This window comes from Astyanax mexicanus, chromosome 7 (assembly GCF_023375975.1).
Source record: "Astyanax mexicanus isolate ESR-SI-001 chromosome 7, AstMex3_surface, whole genome shotgun sequence".
NCBI classification, from domain to species: Eukaryota; Metazoa; Chordata; class Actinopteri; order Characiformes; family Acestrorhamphidae; genus Astyanax; species Astyanax mexicanus.
The window spans coordinates 45,020,801-45,046,342 of record NC_064414.1 but is presented as its reverse complement, the minus strand read 5'-3'; the positions used below and the strand labels follow the sequence as shown (position 1 = coordinate 45,046,342).

Sequence of the window (25,542 nt, the reverse complement as noted above, 5' to 3'; positions counted from 1 at the left end):
TATGTGTTTCTCTCATACCGCCATACCACTAGAGAGCGCTGCAAAGCACTGTCACAACAGCGCCACCAAAGAAGAGAGTCAAACACTGGTCTAGCTCCATCCTGCAGAGAAATCAGAACACCTCCTGCTGCTGTTTCTATTGTATGAGTGTTTTTATCCCAGTAAAATAGAGCAGCCCTTTTAAATATATTAATACTGTAATTTGAAGAATGATTTGAATGTGTTTTTTGACTGAAGAAAGAAGGGAATTGTGGCTGTTTGTAATACTGTAATGCCTATACTGGATTCAGGAATAACAAATAGTAAATTGATATTAAATTTGTATCTAATTTGTTCAATAGAGCTTTTGAGAAATATGTCTTTGAATAGTTAAACATTGAGTAATTTAGGTTTGTTTATTGTGGAACTGTTTATTCAAATATTTAATTTCCAAATATTTAAGGGGGCCATACAGCCCAGCACTAATTAAGAATCTTATTTTTTTTATTGCCCGTACCGTAATTAAGTGGAGGACAGTGAGTGAACATAGCTTTTAAAAACTCCAGCAGCATCGCTGTGTCTAAGGGCGTTTTCACACTAGGACTATTTGGTCCGGTTAAAACGAACTCTGGTCCATTTGTTGCAGTTCGATTGAGCAGGTGTGAAAACAGTAATAGCAATTCGGTGCAGATCAAAAGAACCGGACCGAGACCAGCTCCTCACCCAAACGAACTCTGAAGCGGTTCACTTGTGGTGAGAACACAATCCGGTCTCGGGCTGACCCAGCTATTAAATATAGTCAATTTATTTGAGCTAAACTGCTGATAAGGCGGAGTTTAATCTGATATATTAGCCAGAAAACGCTAATTACCACAGCTGTGAACAAACACTGCATCCATGCAGGCGTGGTCTGTGCTGCGTTCACTGCTCACAGCTGCGTGACTTGGTTTACTAGGTTTACATCTGCGCTGCACGTTGAAACACTGTGTTTAAAAGCGCAGCATTTCAGCGTTCAGTGTTAAAGCAGAACTATATGCGCTGGAACACAAAATCTTCTCGCTATATTTACTTCCTTCGTATATTTATATTTACTCCTACGCCAGACAGCTCTGACCAATCAGAGGACACAGCATGATCAGGGGTGCATTTAGGTATATTCGGTGCATTTATGCCTGTGTGAAACCAGACCAAACACGGGAAAAAAACGCTCCAAGTAAACAAACGCTTTAATTGATCCAGACCATAGAAATTTTCACTACTACAGGTGTGAAAACGCCCTTAAAACCTCATACACGCACAGCACACCACACACTACACACTACCCACCATCTATCTGGTGACCCAACCAAATAATAATAATAATAATAGCTGCTCTGTGGTGGTCCATCCTGTGGGGTCCCGAGTATTAAAGAACACAGTGAAAGGAGGATAATAATAAAGTATACAGAGAAACAGATACAGGAATACAGTCTGTAATTACAGAACCTCAAGTGATTGTGGAAACATGGAGTTGGTCATAATAATGTGGCTTGACTGTGTATATCAGTGCTGGTACGGAGATGGGCGAGCTGGGGCTACGGTTTTAATATTTCTGCATAACGGAGAGAGAAAGAGAGAGTGAGACAGTGAAGACAAGAGATGGCAATAAGATAGACAGCTTATTTCATTTAAATGTCATATGGTTTGCTTTTTCGCTCCTCTGTCATTCGAAAGTCTGATTTGACCAGCCTGACCTGGAACTTGTAGAGGCAGTAAAGGCAGTTTTCTCAGGCAGCTGGTGTTCAGAACCTCCCTCCTTTCCTTCTCTTCTCGGGCCAGAGGCCTTGAAGTGTGAATATAAATGGGATCAGCTGCTTCAATCATTTATATATTTGGCCTATGCCTATGACAATGGACAGCTATCCTTGGAGATAAAAGGTGTGTGTGTGTGTGTGTTATTTGGAGAGGAGCTGGTCCAGTGTTTGGACAGCTGCAGAGTAGAGTGCAGGTTGTTTCATTTGAAAACCAATCCATGGCATGGGTGATGGGTACAGACCAGCATGGCTGCCAACATGTGAGTCTAAATGAAGAGTCTAGAGGTGAGCCATATTGTATCAGACACAGAATACCGTCATATAACAGTAATCTTGTGATTTTTAAAAATCCATATGGTATAATAGCTCTATTCTGTCTCAAAGCTGTGTTATTTGCTGTGAAACGTTAAGGGTATTTTGTATATGCAGGCACTAAATAGTCTTCACTTTAGTATTTTGGTAACTAGGGATGGGCGATATGTCCCTAAAACTATATCACGATGTTTCATGGTATTTTTGCAATAACGATACTCTTGGTGATATGACAAAACACTGAATAAATTAAAAAAAAAAAAAAAAAGAATACACTACTGCAACAAAATGAAAATTAAATTTCATTATTTTATTATTGGCACACCCCTAGCTGAGATATTAAAAAACACATTTTTTTTTTTTTTGTAACGGAAGTCAGTGATCCAAAATGTCATGATACTAATAATGTACTCTAAATATCTCCATATATTCAGGATTAAAGTAAAATAAATTATACTGGACAGTAGGGCTGCCACAAACGATTATTTTTATAGTCGACTAATCACCGATTATTTTTTATGATTAGTCGACTAATCGGATCATACGTTAATTGAATATAAAACACAGTTTATCACAATAGAATGCAGCTGCTATTATACAACCAACATTAGATTTCAGCTATATGCTAACTAAAAATAAAAACAATTAAAATCATAGTTCATTAAACCTTTAATGAAATATGCAGCTTGTTGTAACAGACAATTATTTTACTGTTTAGCATAAAGTGTAAACAACTGTGTAAAATAAGGATAAGGCACTGGCATTTATGAAACATCTCAACCGTGAGGTTGTTTGAACTATTATGAAAAAAAAGTATATTAATAAAAAATGCCTCTCTGTCCAGATATTGTGTACATTACCGTACACAGGGCAGCGGTCTGCACAGATCTGATTGGCAGAGGAGAGCGTTTGGTGATTTTACACCACACATGACTGATCTGTGAGTTTACTGCACCGAAAAGCACTGAAAACAGAAGCCACTGTCAGAATGAAATCCTTCTCTGTAGTTTATCGGTTTGGGACGGCATTTGTGACAACGTCTGGGTCCGGATCCGGATCGCGGTCCGCCTATTAGTGACCTCTGTTTTAAAGCTATCAAGATGAGTAAGTTAAGTACTAAGTTAACGCTCTGTTTACGCTAATTTTAGCAGCTAAATAGCAATTTAGCTTCTTCGTCATTTAATCAGCCACAACATGCCTCCTTTTCAGGTGCTCGTGCATCGCGGTTGTGCTGCCGAGGAAGGCAAGTTCTTCATTGCAGATATTGCATTGCACGCGTTTCACTTTTATTTTCTTGGTGATCCCACACTTTTGAGTTCTGTAGCGGGGTAGCCATGAAACCAGAGCCTGTCTGTATAATGTCCTGAGATGTCGTCCACTACCTACCCCGGTTTCCACTACTGCGCATGTGCGTCCAGGACAGAAAGGCAGTCGCAGCAATTTGGAGAGAAAAACAAAGAAAAAAAAAAAAACGACTAATCGACTATTAAATTAGTCGTCGACTATTTTAATAGTCGACATAATCGTGACTAGTCGACTAATCGTGGCAGCCCTACTGGACAGATATAATCTCTGTCTAGTAGATATATAATGGGAAATCAGTACAGTGTTTATTTTTCTTTTGCTAAAAACAGCAAAAAAATAGTACCCTGATGTAATAATTAGGGGTGAGTGGTATGACACGATATTTAAGGGTAATATAGTTTTTTTTTTTTTTTTTTTTTTTTCACATTATTATTAGTCCTCTCAGTGTTAATGTGTTAACACATGTAATCTGGAAACTTTTATATAATCATTTTTTATTACCGTAAATAAATCACATGACCAATTTTGTTATTTATTGCAAGAATTCTTTTTTTAAGCTTTTAATACCATAAATAAATGTCATTACATTTAAACAATCTTACATTTAGTATTTTATTTACCTTTTAAAAAGGTATTGACGCTTACATTTTAAGAAGAACAAGTGTGAATAATCACAGACTACTGTTGTGTTTAATCTGATTATTTTTTAATCAGCTGACACCACTAGTTATGCCAACATTTATTTATACATTTGCTGAATTTTGGTACTTTTTGGAAATTTTGGTTTCCAAAAAAGACTTTTATTTTTATTTTTTTTTACACAGATGTTTGTACTTAATGATGAAATTATGTTTATAATTAATAAGACACTTATTTAGTTGCAGTATATTGCATATTCTTATTAATACAATATTTTTTGTGTTTTGTCAGATTGTTAAGAAGATCATAATCATATCAAAATACTCTAAAATATCATGATATTTTTTTAGGGCTATGTCACCCACCCCTCTGAAAAGCCGAGCATTAGTTTTTGCCAAAACGCAGCAGATTTGCATCACAGATCCTGTTTTCTGGAATCAGGACGTGTTCCCACACATGGATAGAATGTCTTCCAGGGTCTATTGAGTTTTCTTTTAAAGACGTCTTTACAAGTGACTAAGAGTTTCCGTAGAGTTTGATCTCCGCTGCTGGCTTTGTTGCTTGTGTTTCAGGTTCTTGGCGCGCTCCTTCTTCAAGATGTCAGGCCACACACCCGCACTCGCGAGGCTGGAACAGAGGGCAGCAGAGGCTGACCAGATCATCGAATACCTCAAGCAGCAGGTCCAGCTGCTGAAGGAGAAAGCCAGTGAGTGGGAGAGGAGAGGGGGGAATGGGGGGGGGGGGGGGGGGTTCTGGCCTTGTGAGTTATGATATGCTAAAACACTATGTATGGGTTAAGGTTGAATCAGGGCTATCAGAGTTACGTCACCCTGGCAGCGTGAGTTCAGATTCATATGCATTTGTCCCTTTTTCACAGACTCTGAGGTCCAATAAAATCATTTTTGGTTTATTTTTTGTTGTTTTTTTTCTCCACATGTAGTTGTGCAGGCGAGTATCAGAGAAGAGAAGAAGCTGATGGTGGAGAATGCCAAGCTGAAGAAGGATATTGAGGATCTGAAGAGGCAGCTCCTCGAGAAGGAAAGAAGGAGAGGAGGTAAAGTCATCTGCCATCACTGCTTAAAATAAATCCTAACATTAGTGGAAACACTACAATATGACACAAAATATGACCTCATATAGGAACCGTACATTTTTGGCTTTTCTGCACCATGATACTTAACTTAGACTTTTTTGAGGGGGCCTTACATATAGTGCTTTTCCACCGACGTGGAACCAGCACCGTTCTGGTTCGCGAACCTTATTTTAACCCGTTCGCTGTCTTTCCGCCAACAAAAGAGGTACTGGAACCAAGAACACTCATTCACAGCAGGAACCAAAGAATATTTGGTTCCTCAGCGCGAACCGTGACGACATCTGTGGGCGTATCTTGAGAGAGCACAGTGGTCTGCTAAGGGAAATGCAGTGTTTATTCTCAATTCAGGATAAACTTGAAGGGAGAACCTAGGAAGGAGAAACTCTACAGTGAACTAGTGGAGGAATTATCTTGGGCAGGATATGTTCGCACTAAAGAGCAAGTGATAAACAAGCTGACAGCTAAAAAAAGACTAACAGTTACTGAGACGCCAAAAAAGAGCTCTAGCGCAGTGGAGCTGGGCGGGGGAGCGTACCGGCATTTTATGATGTGCTGGACAGCGTGCTGGGTAGTAGGTCAGCTAACCAGATGACTCGGCCGCTGAATTCGGCCACAGCAGCGGACCACTGCAACCCTGGCTCTACAACTCCGTCCACATTAGTCAATAGTGCCGATACGTTTACTGTGTTTTCACTGTGTACTCTGTATATAGCTGAAATGACAATAAAAACCACTTTGACTTTGATGTGACGTTTTGGACGGTTCCACTAAAACTGGTGGAAGCACGGGCCAGTTCGCTGAAAATCACCGCGGTTCTTATAAGTCCGAACGGAACTGGTTCAAGAACCAGAGTTCTTTTCGTGGAAAAGCCCTAATAGAGACACGGCACATACTGTCTAATGGTCACATTATAACATTATACTCAATTAATTAAAAAAGGAGATGACTGGGAATCCCAGTCAAAAGTTTCTACAGCCAGTCCAGACAAAAATGTGGGCAAGGAAAAAAGTATTATTTTTCCGATTTATGTTTAAACCTAGTTTATTTACTTACTATAGAAAGCTTACATTTTAATAAAAAAAAGAGAAAAAAAGAAAATAAATTTCTGTCCCCATATGAGGACTAGGGCTGCAACTAATTATTATTTTGGTAGTTTTTTTTTCCCCGATTTGTTGATTAGATAGAAACAGCTCATCATAAGATTTAAAATACATTAAGAGGTCTAGATGTTGTTTAAACATGGTAATTACTGATATTTGGTAAGTAAATCTGTTGTGTTTGGGCACTTTTGGAGACACAGATTAGGTTGATTTGTAAACTGTGTGAGTGAGACATTTACCCATCTCCCACTGGGCTTCTGTCACCAACGCTTTGTGTAATGCAGTACTGCTACGAATTAATGATTAGTTGACAATGAAATTTGTAGTCGAAAAATTTAAAATAATCAACATTGACGTTTATATCAACTCATCGTTGCAGCTATAATGAGAACAGGTACTTCCTGTACAAAGACAACATTTAGTTTTAATACTTCGTTTGTCCTACTAATCACAAATAGTTAAGATAAATGAAAATTGCACACCAACCAAAACTTCAGGACTCAGGAGGTTAAAGAAATGAGAAACCTTACAGCTATGCACACCTACCGGGCACACCCAAACAAGATGTGTGAGAGCAGGTAGGTATGTATATTCAGTACATTCTTTATGCTGTTATTAGCTCCTCAATTGTCCTTTAGCACTGAAATCTACGATATTCTCAGAAATGTATTTGTGCATGTTGTGTAACACAGTGCCAAAAGAGATACAAAGAGAGATCTGAATCAGAGCTGAGAAGTATCAAACAGCTTAATTCCAGTAACCCGTCAGATCATGAACATCAGTAGACTAGAGTCATGTGACCAGTATTAATACTGTACATCTGGATCTCTGAATCAGTTCCCTCTTCTACAGTCAGCTTTTGTCAGCTTTTTGGTAAAATACTTAATCACCACTGTCCCCTGCTAATTCTAGATCAAAGCTAAAGCTGTTAGTCACCAAGGCAATGACTTTGATCGTGAAAAGAAATGCTGATATTGAGTTTTTTTATTTCTGTGTAATTAATTGCAAATAAACACTAATATTAATATTGTTACAAATGTCATGTGTCATGTGGCACAGGTTTGGAAGTGAAGGAGTAGTAAAGGAAGAGGGTAATTCAGGATAGGGGTGAACGGGTATTTTACACTACACTGAAAAAGGTGTAACACCATGTCATTGATTTAAAGTGCATTTTTTATGTTGGTTTAATGAAAAATTATGATTTCTGGTTCAAACCTGTTTTTCTCAGTTTGTCTGAAAGCAAATTCATTCCCTATTAAAACAACTTAAAACAAATAAATGATATTTTTCACTTCATTTCAGAGGTTATGACATCACATCAGATCATCCCTCCTGGAGTTTTTCTGTCAGTCAGTCTCATGCACTTCCCATTGGTTCCCATCATCACTGTTACACAAAGAGCGGGAGTTTCCTCACCATCATTGTGAAGTTGTTCCCCTTAGGGTACCTTCTCTTAGAATTAAAATGATAGAACTATACATAATAGGTTTTTTCTAGATTAAAAAAAGTTTTAAATGTTTTCTTTATTTTAAAATAACTTGTTAGTACTTGGGTTAAATAATATATTAATTAATTTTAAATTAAAATCTTACATTCTAACTAAATCATGAATATAAGTTTGGAAAAAATGATTAGAGAATTTTTTTTTTTTTCGGTTGTTCCAAAGTATCAAAGTGTATTATGCAAGATGGTGTACAAAGAACTTTCAGCAATCGTACTAGTAGTTATAGTGTGGGTGTGGTTGTGTGGTGCTAGAGCTGACCTAGGGAAATCGTCTGTCCAAGAATAGAAAGAATTGAACAAAAGTTAATTAATCAATTTAGCCAACATTTACGCAGCAGTTTTATATTTAAAGGAATAATGGAATACACTGAATAGTTGCAGACTGAAATATAAACATATTACAATGTTAAATCTAACATTAGAGTCACGCCTATGCCCCCCCCCCGTTCAACTCTGTGTACAAAAGTGCTACTATTTACAATACAGAGAGCGTATAAATTTCACTATTTCTTATGCTTTACTTGGATAAATAAATCTAAATAAAGCATTCATCATCACTTATCATGCTTCTGTAAAACAGGCTTCTTGTTTTACAGAAGAAAGATACAAACTGTACAGGACTAGGATAACTATTAACATCAGCTGAGGTGATTTAGCCTTAGCATTTGTTTGTTTTTCAAAAGATTGTCTTCCTTTCTCATGTAAATTTTAACTCTCATGGTGACTAGAGTACCCCTGCTGAAATAAAATTTTTGAAAACGCAAACACAAATATGCTTGTATGAGCCTGCTATCCCTGTATGGATCAGTATCACCCACATGCTTACTCCCTAGTAGTATACTATTCTTAATCTAAACAGAGCAATGCATATTTGTAATAGAACAATATTGTACAGTTATTTTTATGTTGAAATCTGAACTTTTTGCTGTGTGTGCTGTCTGGGTGTGACTGTTGTAGTTTTATGCCTGTGTAGTTCACTGTACAGGGAGTAAGGGGATATTAAAAATTCAGTCAGGAACATTTCCACATCTACAATGGAGAGAGTTTTTTTTAAATAATGCATTTTTTAAACAGTGTTTAAAAATGTCTGGATAAATGTGGACTGAGGATATTCTATTTCAGGCTTTAGATGCTGATCTGCCAAATCCGCTCTTCAAATTATCAGTATGACACCTCTAACAGTTGGTGATAAGGAGTGATCATTGACATAAATTAAATAAATCAAAATTAGTCATTTGGTTAATCGATTAATACAAAAAATAATGGCTTGATTAATGAAGAAAAACAGTCACTATGTGCAACAATGTAAGTTTATATTGTTATAGTGTTGGCTGCTGGGAAAGAGGAACTGAAGGCACAGTACTGTGAGTATATTGGTCTAATCTTCTAACAGCCAGAAGGATAAAGGAATAATTCTGTGCAGAGCTGCTTTCTAATGCAGAGCTGTGAGTTGTGGCTGTGGAGAATTAACTGAAGTGAGCGCGTTAATGGAGCTGTGTGACTGTCCCATCGAGACACTGGGCTTCTACCCCTCTGCCATGCATTAACGTCCGAACAGTACGAGCCGCCATCCCATCATTAACACTTCAGTAATGCTTTTCAGAGCGCTGAGGTTGGAAATGTGCAGGATAAGAACAAATAGGCAATTTAGCTTTCTTCAAACGGCTCCAGTGTGCTCTGTTATTTTTGGATGGCGTGTGGATTGGGTCTAAATAATGCAGGATTATGCTTTTCCATTTGTGCTGTTATGGTGTTTATGTTTTACATTTATTTCCACAGCTTAATGGGAGCATAAGAGTCTAATCAGAGATCAAGTGGAAATTTTAATAGGCGCTGTGATCAGGCGTCAGTTCGGCCTCTTTATTCCTAATTTCTAAGAGAGCAGAAGAACTGAATCACTTATTGCCTGTATGAGTCCGTTCGTAATCAGACTACTGAAGATATCTGATTACAGTATTTAGGTATTCATGTAAACGGCATATTCTGATTTCTTAGATCTACAAAATTTATTAGGTAATCTGATAAAGCTGGTTTTTAGCTCTGTAATCCTATTTCTTGGATGGGAGTAAATTCAAAAATCTGATTTGACATTCAATAGAGAGAGCTGCTTTTTTTTTCAGTAATAAGATTTTAGCAGCATACTCGGATTTGTTGGATCAGACTAAAGTAGAAAGCTGGATTTTAGCCTAGTAATAGGATTTCTTAAATCAGAGTGAAAAAAAATTGATTATGAAATCAGATATAGAGCTATATTTTAGCTCAGTAATGAGATTTCTTGGATCAGTGTAGGATCTAAAATCAGATTAAGAGATCCGATAAAGAAATCTTTATTTTAGCCTAGTACATGGATTTCTGCAGTTATATACTGATCTATTTATTAATGTAAACAACAAACTCTGATTTCTTAGATCAGAGTTAGGTTAAACAATAAAAATCATGTTAAGAAATCGCATAAAGAGAGCTGAATTTAGCTCAGTAATTGGACTGCTGCAGGCGTCTGATTATTCAAGTATAATTATACCACAGTTAGTTCCGACCCAGCAATGTGATTGGCTGAGAGGCGTTCTATGAGTGACATTTTCAGCTGGTAATGCACTGTAACCAAAGCTTTCTGTGTATTACTTACTCCACCACATACAGGTAATCAAGCCATGATGCAGCGCTTACAAACCAAACAGCGCAGCTACAAACAGAGAAGCAATAGAACTACTTTAACTCAGAGTGTTTATAACCAAACAGATTGCATTTTCCCGTCCTCTTTAACACAAAATGTTTCAATAAACAGCGATAATGGTACTGTGATATACTCGCAGTAATACACTTGAGGTTCATGCTATAACGTGTAATATTGGCATTGCAACCTCATGCCTATGACCGCAACACAGCAGTACCAATATTACACGTTCTAGCACAGACCTCGAGTGTATTATTGCTGAAGTAGATTGGAAATAGATTCTTATTTTGTGAGTTTATTGGCTGGTTGCAAAGCAGAAATCGGATCATTTTATGGTCTGACCTACTTTTTCTCTTATCTTATTACCGAAATTCATGTAAACGTGATTGGATTACTCCAATTGTTTTAAATCAGATTATGAAGTGCTTGTAAAAGCAGTAAAAGTGTTCCTCTAAGAGTTCCTGAAGCACGGCACAACTCTCTGCACTTTGCAGGGTCTGCTTCCAGTGTCCTCCAGCAAATGTTTGGTTAACGTACATTGGGAACGCAGGCGTATGGTTAACGTACATAAACATGGAATTATCGTAATTAACAAAGAATACAGACTGCCCTGCATCAGCGGTGTTTAGCATTCTCAGGAAGTCCTGACCCGTGCAGTGCAATCAGACTGTTGCACAACTCTGGCCTATCTGTCTGGGATGATGGGATTGTTTTCTTCTCTTTTTTTTTTTTTTTTTTTTTGCTGCGTTCACTTGGGCCCACTTTTCCCGTTGAGTTCGTTTGGATTAGGGGGTGATGCTCCCTCCGAGTATATAAATAATCTCTCTGTGTGTCATTTAGCTGAGTTATGCTGCTGAATTCCATTAAGCGTACGGCGAAGATCCATCATGACGCGTTTCTCTAATTCTTTGCTGAAGCGCTGGCACGGGACCTGACGCGAGGTCTGCTGTTGTGGTTTGGTGAAGTCATTAACTGTGTGGGATGTGACTGTAATCCAAAAGGTGCTGGTGTTCATTACCCTGACTACACTTACACACCTTCCCAATTCAGACTGGACTCTCACTCTACAATACTCATTTTCCTAAGAAGTTGGTTTGTTGATGTAGTGCAGTGGATAACACTACTGCCTGCCAGTGAGCTACCCTATCGGATGGATGGATGGATGGATGGATGGATGGATGGATGGATGGATGGATGGATGGATGGGCGACATGATGTATCTTCGTTGTACGCTTAATGGAATTCAGCATGTGACAAACTGGGGTATAAGTCCTGGTCTGGATGACTATGCTGCACTACACCAATAAGAGTCCTTGGGCAAGACTCCTAACACTACATTGGCCCACCACTGTGAAAGAAATAACCTTGTAAATCGGTCTGGATAAGAGTGTCCTGGAAGCGTATGGAAGTTGTATGTGGTTAAAATAAGCTGTGCGTCTTTGTTTTTCTTTGCAGTGAGAGAAGTGCCCATGCCCTTGGCAGCAGACTCCACTGTCCAGTGTGCACCAAAGCCCTCTGTGCCACAGCCTTCAGCACCTGCAGCTGCTGCTCCTGCACCCACTTCTACAGCCCCCCCACCCAGCAACAACGAGGCCAAGAAGAAAGTGAAAGCAGAGAAAAAAGGTGATGTTTTCAGTCTGTGATTTGGAGACCAGTTTATCCTTCTATGATTTAGCCTAATTGTGGTAGTACTACTTTTAGTACCAGCCTTTATACGGCATTTATTATGGAAAGTACATTTAGCTTAAATACTACCTTAATACTAATAAAAGATACTACTGCCCCTACTGGGGCAGTCATGGCCTAAAGGTTGGACAAGTGGGCTTGGGTCAAGGGCCAAAGGTTGCCAGCTCAATCCCCGGGTCTAAAATAGTAATAAAAAAAAAAAAAAAACAGCAGCAATTGTTGAATGAAGGCCCAAGTGCCGAAATGCATTGGTTATTTTTTTGTATCTCTAAAAAAAAAATCTGAAATTCTCCAGTCAACAATTGCTGCTCTGAGCTTCATGTTCTTCTTGGATAAAAAGTACATTTTTACCCTAATTTTATGTATGAATTTATTAATGGTATCATTTAGGTTATAAACCATTTAATAAGCAGTTATAACACATGAATAGGAAGGCCAACAGTGGCATTTCATGTTACAAATAGTGTTTCCACTAGGGGTGTGCCATATCGTATCGTACGTGAAAATATCTCCTAACATTTTTGAATATCGTGAACGATATTATACCCTGAAATACTGTGTCACATCACCCACTCCTAATTAGCACATCAAAGTACTACTTTTTGCCGCTTTTAGCTAAATAAAATTTCTCACTGTTTTCATTTTCCATTATATATCTACTAGAGACAAATTATATCTGTCCAGTATCATTTCTTTTACTTTAATCCTGGATATATGGAGATATTTTGAGTGCATTAGTATCATATTCTGGATCATTGACTTCTGTTACAAATCTGATAAAATTATTATTTTTTAAATATCTCAATTAGCCATATCATATTGCATGCAATGATAAAATTCTAAATAGTTTTTCTAATTCAGTGTTTTGTCATATCGCCAAAAGTATTGGTATCGTGAAAATACCATTAAAATATTGTGATATTATTTTAGAGCCATATCGCCCACCCCTAGTTTTCACATTTATTAATACTGTTAAACCTTAAAACCTTAAAATCTTACTTTGTCTTTTCCATTAGTCAACATTAACATATTGGTTAATAACTTAATTAATTTAACTATATTAAATGAATGTTAAAGTAATTTTCACTGTTGTTTTTTTTCTATTTATGTGTTGTAAGTGCTTATTAATGTTTATAAAGTATTTACATCCTAATTATTAACCAATAATGCACTCCTTTATAAACTATTCATAAACCTCTTATAAAGGAGCCTTTTTTTAAGTGGTACAATCATTTTTTTTGAAAATATACTATATATAAACAATCGTAATATATCATCTTGCTTAAAGTATCGTCCAGTTCTTGTACACAGCCATGATCTTAGATCATTCACATTGTAGTTCTGAGACAGATTTCAGCTCTATTAAAATGAATCATAACCAATTTTTTTAGGACATGAAGTTGTAGACGTCAAAGAGAAATATGGAATACGCAAAATATGTGGCATATAAAATTACCCAAACAATTGTAAACCTTCCTGTCATGTTCAAAAGAGATTCCCTCTACTTAATCCACTCTGTGTCTCAGTAATGTATTGGCCAAAATAAATTGCACACTCTTTAATAAACGTGCTTAAATCATCCCAGAGTGTCTGTAGTGTAGGCTGGAGGTGTTGACGTAAAGCAGAGACCACAAGTAAACTTCAGGCGACGGATGGCGTCTTGTTGACACTCCTCAGCATGGGGCCGTGAGCAGAACCCGAGCGGAGCGGAATTCACAGATAACCATGTGCTCAAGATGGTGTTGATTTTTCTCATTGTTAAACTGCACTTTATAACAGAGCTGTCGGAACCAATCAGACCATCCCTCTGCCCGGCTGTTTATTATGAAAATTATTCTCAACATAAATCTCACAGATTCTTCCACAGCTCAGGACCCATCTGCTCTGCTGACCCACCTCAAAAAAAGTACTGTTTATGGAGGGCTAGATTTGGTGATAAATGACCTGCTGGATGCTGGAGTTTCTGTGTCTGTATAAGTATGAGTGTGTTTGAGTGTGTTTGTGGTCCAGATGCTTAACACTCTACTATAAATATCCAGTGTGTGTGTGTCAGTTTTATCGATACTGATTATTACGAGACTCTGACTCACACCTGTAAAAAAAATAAAATAAAATAAAAAACACTGCAGGCATCAATCACTCAACACGTAAGATGCTGTATTACCTCTGACCTGTCTGTCAGCTAGCGTGCCAAAAATTCACGCCAACTGTGTCTTGTTAAGCCTGGGTTACATAACTCATTTTCTGCTCTGATTCTTTTTATTCTGATTCTCTGGCTGGTTGGGTTTGTGCTAGATGGCTCTAGTATGCTGATTTATCGGAAGTCTGAGTGGACAGTTGGAAAGAGAATTGAGTAGTGTGTGAGGGACACAGACTCATTTTTGGCCTTCTGATTGTGGTTCAGACCAATCAGAGAATATAAAAATTTAAGTAACTAAAGTGGCAGTCTGTATTATTTAGCATTTAGCATAAAAGCATTTCTGAGTGGAAAAGGGATAAAATATTGTGTTTAATGATACCAGTGTGCTGAAACAACCATCCCTGCTAAGCCTAAAATATATTCATTCTAAAAACTGTGTCCTCGGGAGTTCTTCTTCTGGCCACGTCACGCGTCTTTACGTACTTACGTCACATGTATAGCCTCTAAAAGAGGATCCAGCTCAGTTTTACTGAACGCGAGCGGCTGGTGGAGCAATGGAGACTTCAGAAGGGGAAACTCAGAGCTCAGTAGCTCATTCACTCATAGTAAAAACAAAGTGTGTTGTTAAAGTGAAGTTTCTGACTGAGTGCTCTCTCTCTCTCTCTCTCTCTCTCTCTCTCTCTCTGACTAAACATAACATAACCTGGAATCGGATTCATCCGCTCTGAAAGGAAACCGCCTCACACCCACCCAGTTTAAAATTATTCTTTCACACTCTCGGTGCAATTACCCACTCTCACCAGCAATCTAAGTTGCTGCCACTGGAAATCGAATCCCGCTCTTGTAGTTTGTCATCAGCTGCTGCAGGCCTGAGGGAGCACCATTGGCCTTGCTCTCTCTGGGTGGGTAGATGGTGCTCTCTCCCCACCTCACTCCGAAGGGTGATGTAGGTCAGCACAAGGCGTCTTTGAGCTGATGTATCGGAACCGACTCGCTGCGTTTTCCTCCGAGTGCGCTTTGAAGCTACTCAGGAATGCTGCATCAGCAGCAGTTTGAAAAAAGGCGGTGGCTGATTTCACATGTGTTGGAGGAGAAAAGAAATAAAGTGAAATTGCCTGGATTTTACTTTAATGAATCTTATTACAGATTTAATTACAGATAAATACTTAAGACAATAATGACCCCCAATAAAAGTGAGGAACAGAAAATTGTGGTAGTTTTTATTTTTACAGTCGTACTCCGTGTTGCTGCAGATGGGTTTTCTCAGCTCAGAATAGCTCTTTAGCTTTTAACTTTGTTTAGTAATCTCCTCAAAGTTAACACGTTCAAGACTTGAAAGTGGATAGAAGACTTTAAGGCTTCTTTTTGAGTTTATCGTTCGCCGCCATGAGCGTCTGGAGCCGGTGGAAAAGTAATGTCCTATTTTGGAATGCCTGGAGTGATTAGAACAAAATGCCATGCGGTGGCTGTTGTTGGTAGATTTGCTTTCTCTCTGGGAGTGGGACGACTTGGGATCAGAACAGAGACGACGAGGCCTGCATAGTTTCCATGTGTGAAGTGTGGAACATATCTCGAAGGTCTCGGGGGGAGCTAAAAAGCTAAAAATAAAACTCTCTGCTGCTGTTAAAGTACCCTGGAAAGTAAAAGCCCGGTTTCCCCCTGGTGGGCACTGGAGTTAAATTTAGAATGGAGTGACAGAATAAGGTGGTCCTGGTGGGATGGTGAGTTTGGCAGTTTTATAGCTGTATTAATATTACCAAAAAAAAAAGTGCCCAAAAGTACCTTGGCATTAAAATCACCTCAACAGGTAAAAGAATGATCTGTGTGATGCTAGAATTGTCTTTCTAATATTAATCTAGTCCTGAATACTCTTTTGATAAATAATAATTAATAATCAATCAACCTTTATTTTCAACCAGAAATATGGGCGCTGAGTGGTCCAGCAGGCTAAGCGCTCCCACTATGATCAGGAGGTCGACGATTCGAATCCTGTTCATGTAGCTTGCCAATGGCTACCAGAGCCCTGAGAGAGCACAATTGGCCTTGCTCTCTCTGCGTGGGTAGATGGGGTTCTCTCCCCACATGATGTTGATCAGCACAAGGCGTCTGTGAGCTGATGTATCAGAACCAAGTGCGCTGTAATGCTACTCTGCAATGCTGCTTTAGCAGCAGTTTAAAAAGAAGCAGTGGCTGACTTCACGTGTATCGGAGGAGGAATGTGCTAGTCTTCACCCTCCTGGTGTTGGGGCATCACTAGTGACCGTGGGAGTCCTAATGAGTGGGTTGGGTAATTGGCAGTGTAAATTGGGCAGAAAATAGAAATGGAATGGAAATGCTTTGGTATGAACATGCCAAAAGTCATAGGGACAGCAGTACATAATTTGGTCTTTAATAGTTACCTTGGGGGATGGCTTGAGAAGACCCAAAGACCCCCTTTTGTGTAAGTTGTGAGGTATTATCTTGTGAATGAAGTTAAACACTCATGGCCAGCATGCTTCTGGCAAGGTGACATAATGGGGATCTACAGGCATTTAACATTCTTCATAATAAAAGCAGTAAATGATCGTGACAGGCATCATCTGGCTAGAATTGTCTGTGCAAACATGTGAGCAACTCTGGCAGAAATCTTAAAATCCACATTCAATGCAGGAGACCCACCACTCATATCTCACAGATCAGTTAAGCTCACTTTAGCTTGACTGGGACATTGCAAAAGTCATGGGACTTGTCCTGTCCCATGACGTTTGTCAGTGTAGTGTTAAGTCTGAATTTACTCACCGTTTCTTTCTGGTCCTGCAGGAGAGAAGCAGGAGAAGAAGGGTGCAGCTCCCCCTCAGGAAGACGCCAAGGTGGACGTGTCCCGGCTGGACCTGCGGGTGGGACGCATCATCTCTGCTGAGAAGCACCCGGACGCGGACGCCCTCTACGTGGAGCAGGTGGATGTGGGTGAAGCAGCTCCGCGCACGGTGGTCAGCGGCCTGGTCAAACACATCCCGCTAGAGCAGGTACTGATACTGATCTCTCACTGGGCAAACTGCTGTTCAGAACACGGAGGGTTTTAATGTGCCTCACTGTTTTGAATAAGAAGGATTTAATAGCAGCCTTACTTATAGGGATGCACTTAATATTTGGCAACCGAAAATAATTGTCCAAAAATAAAGAAGCATTTTTAGAGTTCGGCATTTATAATAATTTATACCATAAACATTGACTCATTTATTTTGAGTCGTGTTTCATTGTTTCCTCAAAAAAAGAGGGATATTTAAAGGTTAACTGTCCAATAAAAATTGTAGTTTTGTAAAACTACTTTTCTTTAAAGAGGAAGACATTTAATGTCAAATTTATTTAATTTGTTTATTCATATTTATATTAAGTTAGAGGTGAAAGTGCTTTTTTTTTGCCATTGTTAGCCAGATAATGTTAGTTGCAGAATATTTGTTACATCCCTATTTAAGGCCATTTTCACCACTAATAATGATAATATGAAATCATAATGCATTCTAATGCATCCTAATATAAAATTTAGGATTTAATAAAAAAAAAAATAGTTTTGAGACAATGGTATTGGAATCTAAAATGAATCAAGCATAAATTAAATAAAACCTCTGTTTTTTGGATCTTAGCAAAAATGATTAGGTAATCGAACAGTATATAATAACAAAGTCTCAGTTTAATTTGTGACAGGCCCATGTTTAGAGTTTATTGATCATCAGCACTCCTGCACTTTTCAAGCAGGGTCTCTTTCCATGGCCTTTTTCTCACTGAATTTGGGCTAAAGACTGAAATTTTCTGCAGAGTCAATTCTGTGGATGTTTCACGTGCCGTAATTATGCTGATATTTCTGTGTCATAGCCTTGAATTTTGAAACACTGGGCTTGTCTGAATGTACATTTGCATATTGATTATTTTAGATATTCATTGATTTTTCATGCAATATATAGATGTAGCCTCCGTAATTTTTGTCGACCTTAATATCTTCTATTGTGTTCTTTTTTGTGTGTGTGTGTGTGTGTGTGTGTGTGTGTGTGTGTGTGTGTATTTAATATATACTTATTAACCTCACAAATATTTTTAAGTTGATAAGTTGATAGCTCTCTAAAAGGTGTGTTAACATAATGCTGTTATATTACCATTATATCAGCAAACTAAATGGTCTCAAAATGACAGTTATTTAATTTATCATCATGACGGGTCTAGTGCTTAAGTTTAAATATATTAAGCTCATTTGCATTTTATAGCAGGGAGTCCCCAGGTTTCTGATGGGCCATATGTAGAACACAGCCAAAAAAATAATAATAAAACGCACACCCAGCCCAGTGTCTATAGACGTACATGTTGATTTAGGACGTGTACACACAGTTAAACACAGTTCTATTGCTCATAGAGCCACACGCTTAGCTGCCTCATTGCCTCTCAGTCTGGCTGAACTCTACTGATCACGCAAACCCTCCACCCCCCTCCCACCCCCCAATCACTCTAAAGAAAAAGAAAGGTCTGCAGAGTTTAACTTTAATCAAGCCCTTTTTCCCGCACAAAGCAATGAGTCAGGATGGTTTTATTTGCAGATGTTTTCTTTGGAGAAAGTCATGAAATGGCTGAGCACGGTAATACATCATCACTACAGGAGCTGTTTGTTTTTCAGAAAAATGACTGTTTTGATGCTGGAGTTTTGGGTGCTAAACGTCGGGGCAGGTCGAGGGGGGATATTTCAGTTTTATTAGAGCTAATAAATCGTATGTTCCAGCGTGGTGTGTGCTGCCGTCAGGGCTCAGTTCGCTCTTATTCCACAAAGCTCTCACTAAACCAGTTCGTGTTTCGTTTTCCAGCGCCTCTAATTTACGATTTGTTTGAGACCAGCAGTTACTGTACTATTGACACTTTGTGTTTTATAAGAACAGAGATCCAGTCTGTCCTGATATGACTCTGCTACATTTGTTTTTGTCTATTTTATTGGCAGCATTTTACAATAAAGGGTACTTTCATTAACGATTCTTATTTTCTTGTATTATTAGTATTTTTTTAATCACAAGAGGGATAGCTAACAGTACTTACGACAATGGTTAAATGGTTAAGTAATGTCGCAACTAATTAATAATTGAACCTAATTAGCACTTTATTAAGAATTGCAACGTTTTTGACTAACGTCTGAATTCATTATGAATTAACAGGATTTACAACATTCTTAAGCCTTAAAATTTAGTAATGTTTAATTAAATGTTAATTAAATGTAAATTAAATTGACTAGTGTGAATGAACAATTAGTTGAGACATTGGGACTGGTTATTACAATATGCCTATAACTTGTACTTTGTTATTTACATTATTTAAATGATCTATATATTTAAAGCTGTTTAATGATAATTGAATATGCTAAATTCATTGGTCTTTGCTCTGTTGCTCTGGTTCTCTGTTATGCCTATTTATTTATTTATTTATTTATTTATTTATTTATTTATTTTATTTTTTTTGGCCTAACATCCAGTTTTTAAAAGTTCTTTAGCCGGTATTACCTAAAGTTCTCTCTCTAATTTCTGAGACAGTCGTATCATTAGCATCCTGTGTACCAGCCCAAGAAACTGGACGCTGTGAATAAACATCATGGTTAGACCAGTCTGTCATTGCAGTAATGACGTGCTTCTGAAGTGACACAATCTGAATTTGAGGTTGGCGTGAAACTGTCCTGTCTTTAAAAAGTATTCATTTCGTAATTATAACGGGATTGAAGGTTAGCTTTAGCTTGGAATGAGTTGAAAGTCCCTCTCATCTATATATAGAGTGTAAATTAGATTTCTAACTGTTAAAGGGTGTTTTTAGGAAAAGGAAGATGTGAATTTTTAAGATGGCTGTAAAGAAAGGCTGCTTGCTTCCATTCTGGGAATTTCTGGTAAAATACAGTAATGAAAATGACGTGGCTGAAGTGGATCATTCGTTTCTGTTAATTTTATTTATTTCTTTATATGATTAATTTTAATATACTTTAAAGCGTATGGAGATTTCATAATAAGTGATTTGCCAAATGCTCACTTTACCAAAGTTATTTAATTAATATTTAATCAATTAAAAAATTACTACTGTTACATAGTACATCTTAAAAGTATTTAATGTAAGTTTTTAAACATTTTAAATATTCAGAATACATTTTGTAAATAGTATATTTACAAAGAGTCAGATTTTGTATAAAATTATCATAATCTAAAACAGAAATAATGTAATGTAGCAAAAATATATACCCTATTCTCACTATTATCATGATCTAGATTTCTCGAATCGCAATATCATTGTCACGATATATCGTGTATGATAATCTGTATCCCCCTTTCACTCCTGGACCAGGATAGAGAAACACTGTCTTTTATAAATATTTTATAAGTATTATAATCTGCTTTCTCCAGCTGATTATTGTAACACTTATTAAAGTACATGAGTCGAGTTTATGACTTTGTTGTGTCCACAGATGCAAAACCGCATGGCCGTGCTGCTGTGCAACCTGAAGCCAGCGAAGATGAGAGGGGTGGTCTCCCAGGCCATGGTCATGTGTGCCAGCTCTCCAGACAAGGTGGAAATCCTAGACCCACCCAGTGGGGCAGTGCCAGGGGACAGGGTCACCTTCCAGGGCTTTCCAGGTAAAACACCACCAACCCAACACCAAAACAGCTCTACGCTCGTAACAACTCAAACAACATCCAGCACAGTTTAGTGCACCTACTAAACCTGGTAATTTCCCAGATGAGCAGGAAATCCTGAATCATTTCCTTAAGCACTGCAGGCTCAAACGATTAGTTGATTAGAAGGCTGGAGGAAAGTGCAGAAGGCTTACTAATGGCTGGTTAGTTTAATTGACCAAGTTGATTAATTCTGTAATTGATTAATTTATCAACGTAATCAGTAGCTGCACTCTTTCTGCCTTTGCTGATGAAAAGTGGGTTTAACCAAACACTTCCTCACTTTCAGCACATTCACATATATATTTGAGTTTGGGAAATGTACCTGAAGACTCATTTCTGACTCATTCCCACACTTCATCCCTCATTGAACTCTCATCAGCGTGTCCTAAATGACCATTTCACTGCTTAAACCAAGTGTGAGAGTCCCCCTATCCTGTTACCACAGAAAATACAGCACATCAAAAAAGCAGTGAATGTAGATTACCCAGACAAATGAGCAAAGTTTTCCTTACCGTCAAAACTTACCACAGAAATTGGGGATTAACGCTAAGATTCCGAGGCCAAGAACAACACTGACTACATTTACTGTAACTTTGATGGAGAGTAATCACAAAGTTCACTTTGTTCACTCAAGAATTCATGTGCACTATTTATTGGAAGGGCTAAATTGGCTATGGCTGCTAATTGGGTGACAGCCTAATCAGGGAGATAGGATGGTGCACTGTTTTCCAGCTCTCTCAAGACAGTTTTAACCTTTTAGTCTCAACATGAAACACAAACTTTATTTAGGGAGCAGCGGTGGAGTTTGGCACCAAAATAAACAAATAAAACATTTGGCCAAATATCAAACATGGATTTTTTGTGTGTGTTTTCTTTCTTTTGTCCCTTTTTAAATTAAATAGCTGTAATATATAAAGTTTTTATTCTTTCCATTTTTCTTGCTATTCTAAATGTATCTAATCTTTTCTAACAGTGAATTTACTTCAGTAGAGTTATTCTAGTGACATGTTTACCTCAGCAATGCAAGTTTAGTATTAAATTTACCTTAGCTTAGCGTGCTACTCTAATTATAGGTTTATCTCAGCATTGTAATTTTAATAATAAACTTACCTTAAATGTGCTACTCTAATTATTGGTTTATATTAGCACTGCTACTCTAATTATTGGTTTATTATAGCAGTGCGGTTCTAATCATAAATGTAGCTCAGCACTGCTACTCTAATTCATATATAATTTTACCTTAGCAGTGCAATTTTAATAATAAACTTACTATAGCAGTGCTACTCTAATTATATATTTTTTTCTCAGCTGTGCAATTCTAATCATAAATGTACCTCAACACTGCTACTCTAATTATAAATTCACCTTAGCAGTGCTACTCTAATTATAGGTTTATCTCAGCATTGTAATTCTAATTATAAATACCTCTGCACTGCTAGTCCAATAATAAATGTTCCTCAGCACTGCTACTCTAAATATGCATTTACCTCAGCAGTGTTTCTCTAATTATAGGTTTGACTCAGCAGCAGTACTCCTATAATTCTGATAATAAATATATACCACAGCCGTACCGTACTACTCATGTCACATGTGAATTAAATTTACACAAAGAAAGACAGCTGGTCTTTTGGTAAACAAATAAACAAACAAATGCCAATGCTAGCTAATGTTACTCTCCTAGACCGCTGTCCATCTTTCAGCTTTTGACTGAGTAAAGCCTGCTCTGGCTTTGTCTGCATAGTCCTGCTTCTTTCTGTGAACAGGTGAACACATCAATATAAAAAGAAATTTCAAAGTAGTCTTTAAAACATTACAAAACTGGAGGGAGAGTACTAGAGAGTATTATGTCAGGAACAGAGCGTGTGCAGTTGATTAAATGCACAATATCTAAACAGGGAGTTTCCCAGGGAGTTGGTTGAGCCTGGAGCGGGACTCCATCCCATGGTCTCCAACAGTCCCCTGTCACTTCAGCTGGGCTTTCATCTCTCTGCCTCCCGCCTTCATGGCTCTTCCTCCAGCTGCTGCTTTTATGGGTATCTTGCCTCAGCCAAAAATTAAAGCTCGTTTTTTATGACTGGGATGGAATCGGCACTCAGGTTGGATGGAAGTGAGGCGGTGCGAGCAGTCTTCGTCACCTCTCTCCATCTGCTCACTCCGCGGACCGCAGAGTCGTTAAACAAGTCGACAACGAGAAGCTGGCCCCATCAGCAGGATGTTTACTGTGAAAAATAATGGACACCAGTGTTTGTCTCATTCTCCATTCCTTCCTTGTTCTCCGTTTTTACGAGGTGTCATGGCAGAGTTGTGGAAGGGAACTAAAGCCTGGGTACATCCATAAGATTAGGACTGAGACATACAGACTGAGAAGAGAATGTGCTGAATGTGCAAAGAGTGTGCTGTCAGTGAGTTAAGCCTGAGTTAAGACTTTTCCATCACCATCCCTAAAACATCATCTTCATCCTTCATGCTCATATCTTTTTTTTTAATAAGGAACAGCTATTTTACACTGCCTGGCCAACAAAAAAAGGTCACATTCCAAAATATTTGGTTGGACCACCTTTAGCTTTGATTGCAGCACACATCACTGTTGCATTGTTTCGATAAGCTTCAGCAACATCACAAGATTTATTTTAATCCAGATCTTGCAGCAGCATTGATGATGGTAGAGTCTAACCACTGCACAAAGCAGCTCTTCTCCATCCAGCACATCCAAAAGATTCTCAATGAGGTTAAGATCTGGACTCTTTGGTGAACAATCCATGTGTGAAAATAATGATCTCATGCTCCCTGAACTCTGCACTCTTTCACTATTCCAGCACCATGAATCCTGACATTGTCATCTTGGAATATGTCCGTGTTCATCAGGGAAGGAAAAATCCATTGATTGAATAACCTGGTCTATATTCAGTATATTCAGGTAGTCAGCTGACCTCATTCTTTCAGCACATACTGTTGCTGAACCTAAACCTGCAGACGAACTGCAGCATCAACCTCACATCATTTACTTACTTAAATCCAGGTGGAGACTTATTTTCTTTTGTCCAGGCAGTGTATTTGAGTATGTTGCCACTAGGGTTGAGTACAACTCCCATTACATTTTTTAGTCCAAAATTGTGCCACCACTTATTCTGATGTGAATCAGTACTCTGTAGTACTGACTTCATTTTGTCAATACCATGAAATGTAAAAACTATGATACCCAATCAGCATCCACATCTGTAATTCAGAGTTTTTAGGATGGAAAAAAACTTTTCTTACCATTTATTTGATCTCAATGTCAGCTGAAGTATCCATACGAATTAATAAAAAAAGGTAAAAATGGCAGCTACATTGTCATCTTGGAAGTTGCATTCATTGAGTTCATGCAGAACTTTCACAGCATTACTGTTGGAACTGCAGTTAACTTTGTTCCTTCTTCTCTTAATGGCTGGTGTAGATTAACATCCAGCGCTCGTTTGACTTTGAAAGAAAATGTCTTTTTTAAGAAATACAGTTTTGTTTACCTAGGCGCTTCCCAGTGGCGAGAAAAAGACTGGAAAGATGATCACGCTTGTGTCTTTCTTTTGTCTGATCCAGGTGAGCCTGACAAGGAGCTCAACCCCAAGAAGAAAGTATGGGAGCAGGTGCAGCCTGACCTGCGTACTGATGGCCAGTGTGTTGCCACCTACAAGGGTGCTGCTTTTGAGGTGAACGGAAAGGGAATCTGCAAAGCCCAGACCATGACCAACACCGGCATCAAATAAAGAGCCTGAGCCACCCGTATCAGCTCCAGTCTGCCAGAGGAAGTTGACTAAGGCTTGGTAAAATTAATCAGGGTTGGGTTTGTGACCATGTAGGTCTTTCTAATGGCACTGATGATTAAGGAGGAATGATGTATAAAGCAAATAAACCAATTTGAATTATATGTATTTGTGTAGCCTTTTTTGTTTGTTTTAAGCCATCTTGTTTAGCAACATATCTAAAGTGTTCAGCAGTATAAAGCAGTTTCACAGAAATCAGTCATAAGACAAAAGATCAACAAAAGATCAGAACATAACATGAGTGAGCATGCCAAAAGTGACAGAGGCACGAGACATGCTGGAAAAAGCTGGAGGATGAAACCTTGTGAGGAACCAAGTCTTGGAAGATAAAAAAGGTAAAGAAATGGAATAAAATCTGAGTTACAGTGTGGCTAATGTCTCCAACAGTTTGGACTATAATACCCTAACTGAAGTGAGAGAGCCAGAAGGTAACATAGACATAAGGGCCCCCTAAACATTGGCTTTCGTATACAATCAGCAGACTAAAAGCACCAAAATCTCATTTTACCACGAATTCCTGATGTCAGTGAATGCCCAGGGACTCCATGTACTAAAGGTGCATACGCCATATTTCACACTCACGGTCAAATGTACTAAATGTGACTTGAACGTGAGAAATTGCATTTCCCCATGGCACTTTCGTTTCAGGCGGATGTATGTTTTTTTACCTATGTATTGTGTTTTTGTTATTTGCGCTGAAGTTGTTGGACATGGCAGCGTTGGCATTATAGGAAAATATTGCTTATGGCTGAATTTGTCGAGAGCGTATTTTCCATGAACATTGTTTTTTTGGCCCATAATGATGACTGATGTTTATAAGCCAGTGGCTTCTTGGTAAGCAACTCATTTAAAG

General features: G+C 38.2%; 1 protein-coding gene across 1 annotated transcript in view; it reads left to right on the top strand.

Annotated features, from left to right (window-relative positions):
• Window positions 1–24,793, top strand: part of aimp1a (aminoacyl tRNA synthetase complex interacting multifunctional protein 1a) — a 29,031-nt gene extending 4,238 nt beyond the window's left edge. The window contains exons 2-7 of the mRNA XM_007234304.4: window positions 4,601–4,734; window positions 4,969–5,082; window positions 11,854–12,021; window positions 17,024–17,229; window positions 20,679–20,847; window positions 24,466–24,793. Coding sequence (XP_007234366.2) covers window positions 4,601–4,734; window positions 4,969–5,082; window positions 11,854–12,021; window positions 17,024–17,229; window positions 20,679–20,847; window positions 24,466–24,632 — 958 coding nt within the window. The 3' untranslated portion in view covers window positions 24,633–24,793. The remainder of the gene's footprint in view (window positions 1–4,600; window positions 4,735–4,968; window positions 5,083–11,853; window positions 12,022–17,023; window positions 17,230–20,678; window positions 20,848–24,465) is intronic.
• Window positions 24,794–25,542: the final 749 nt, after the last annotated feature.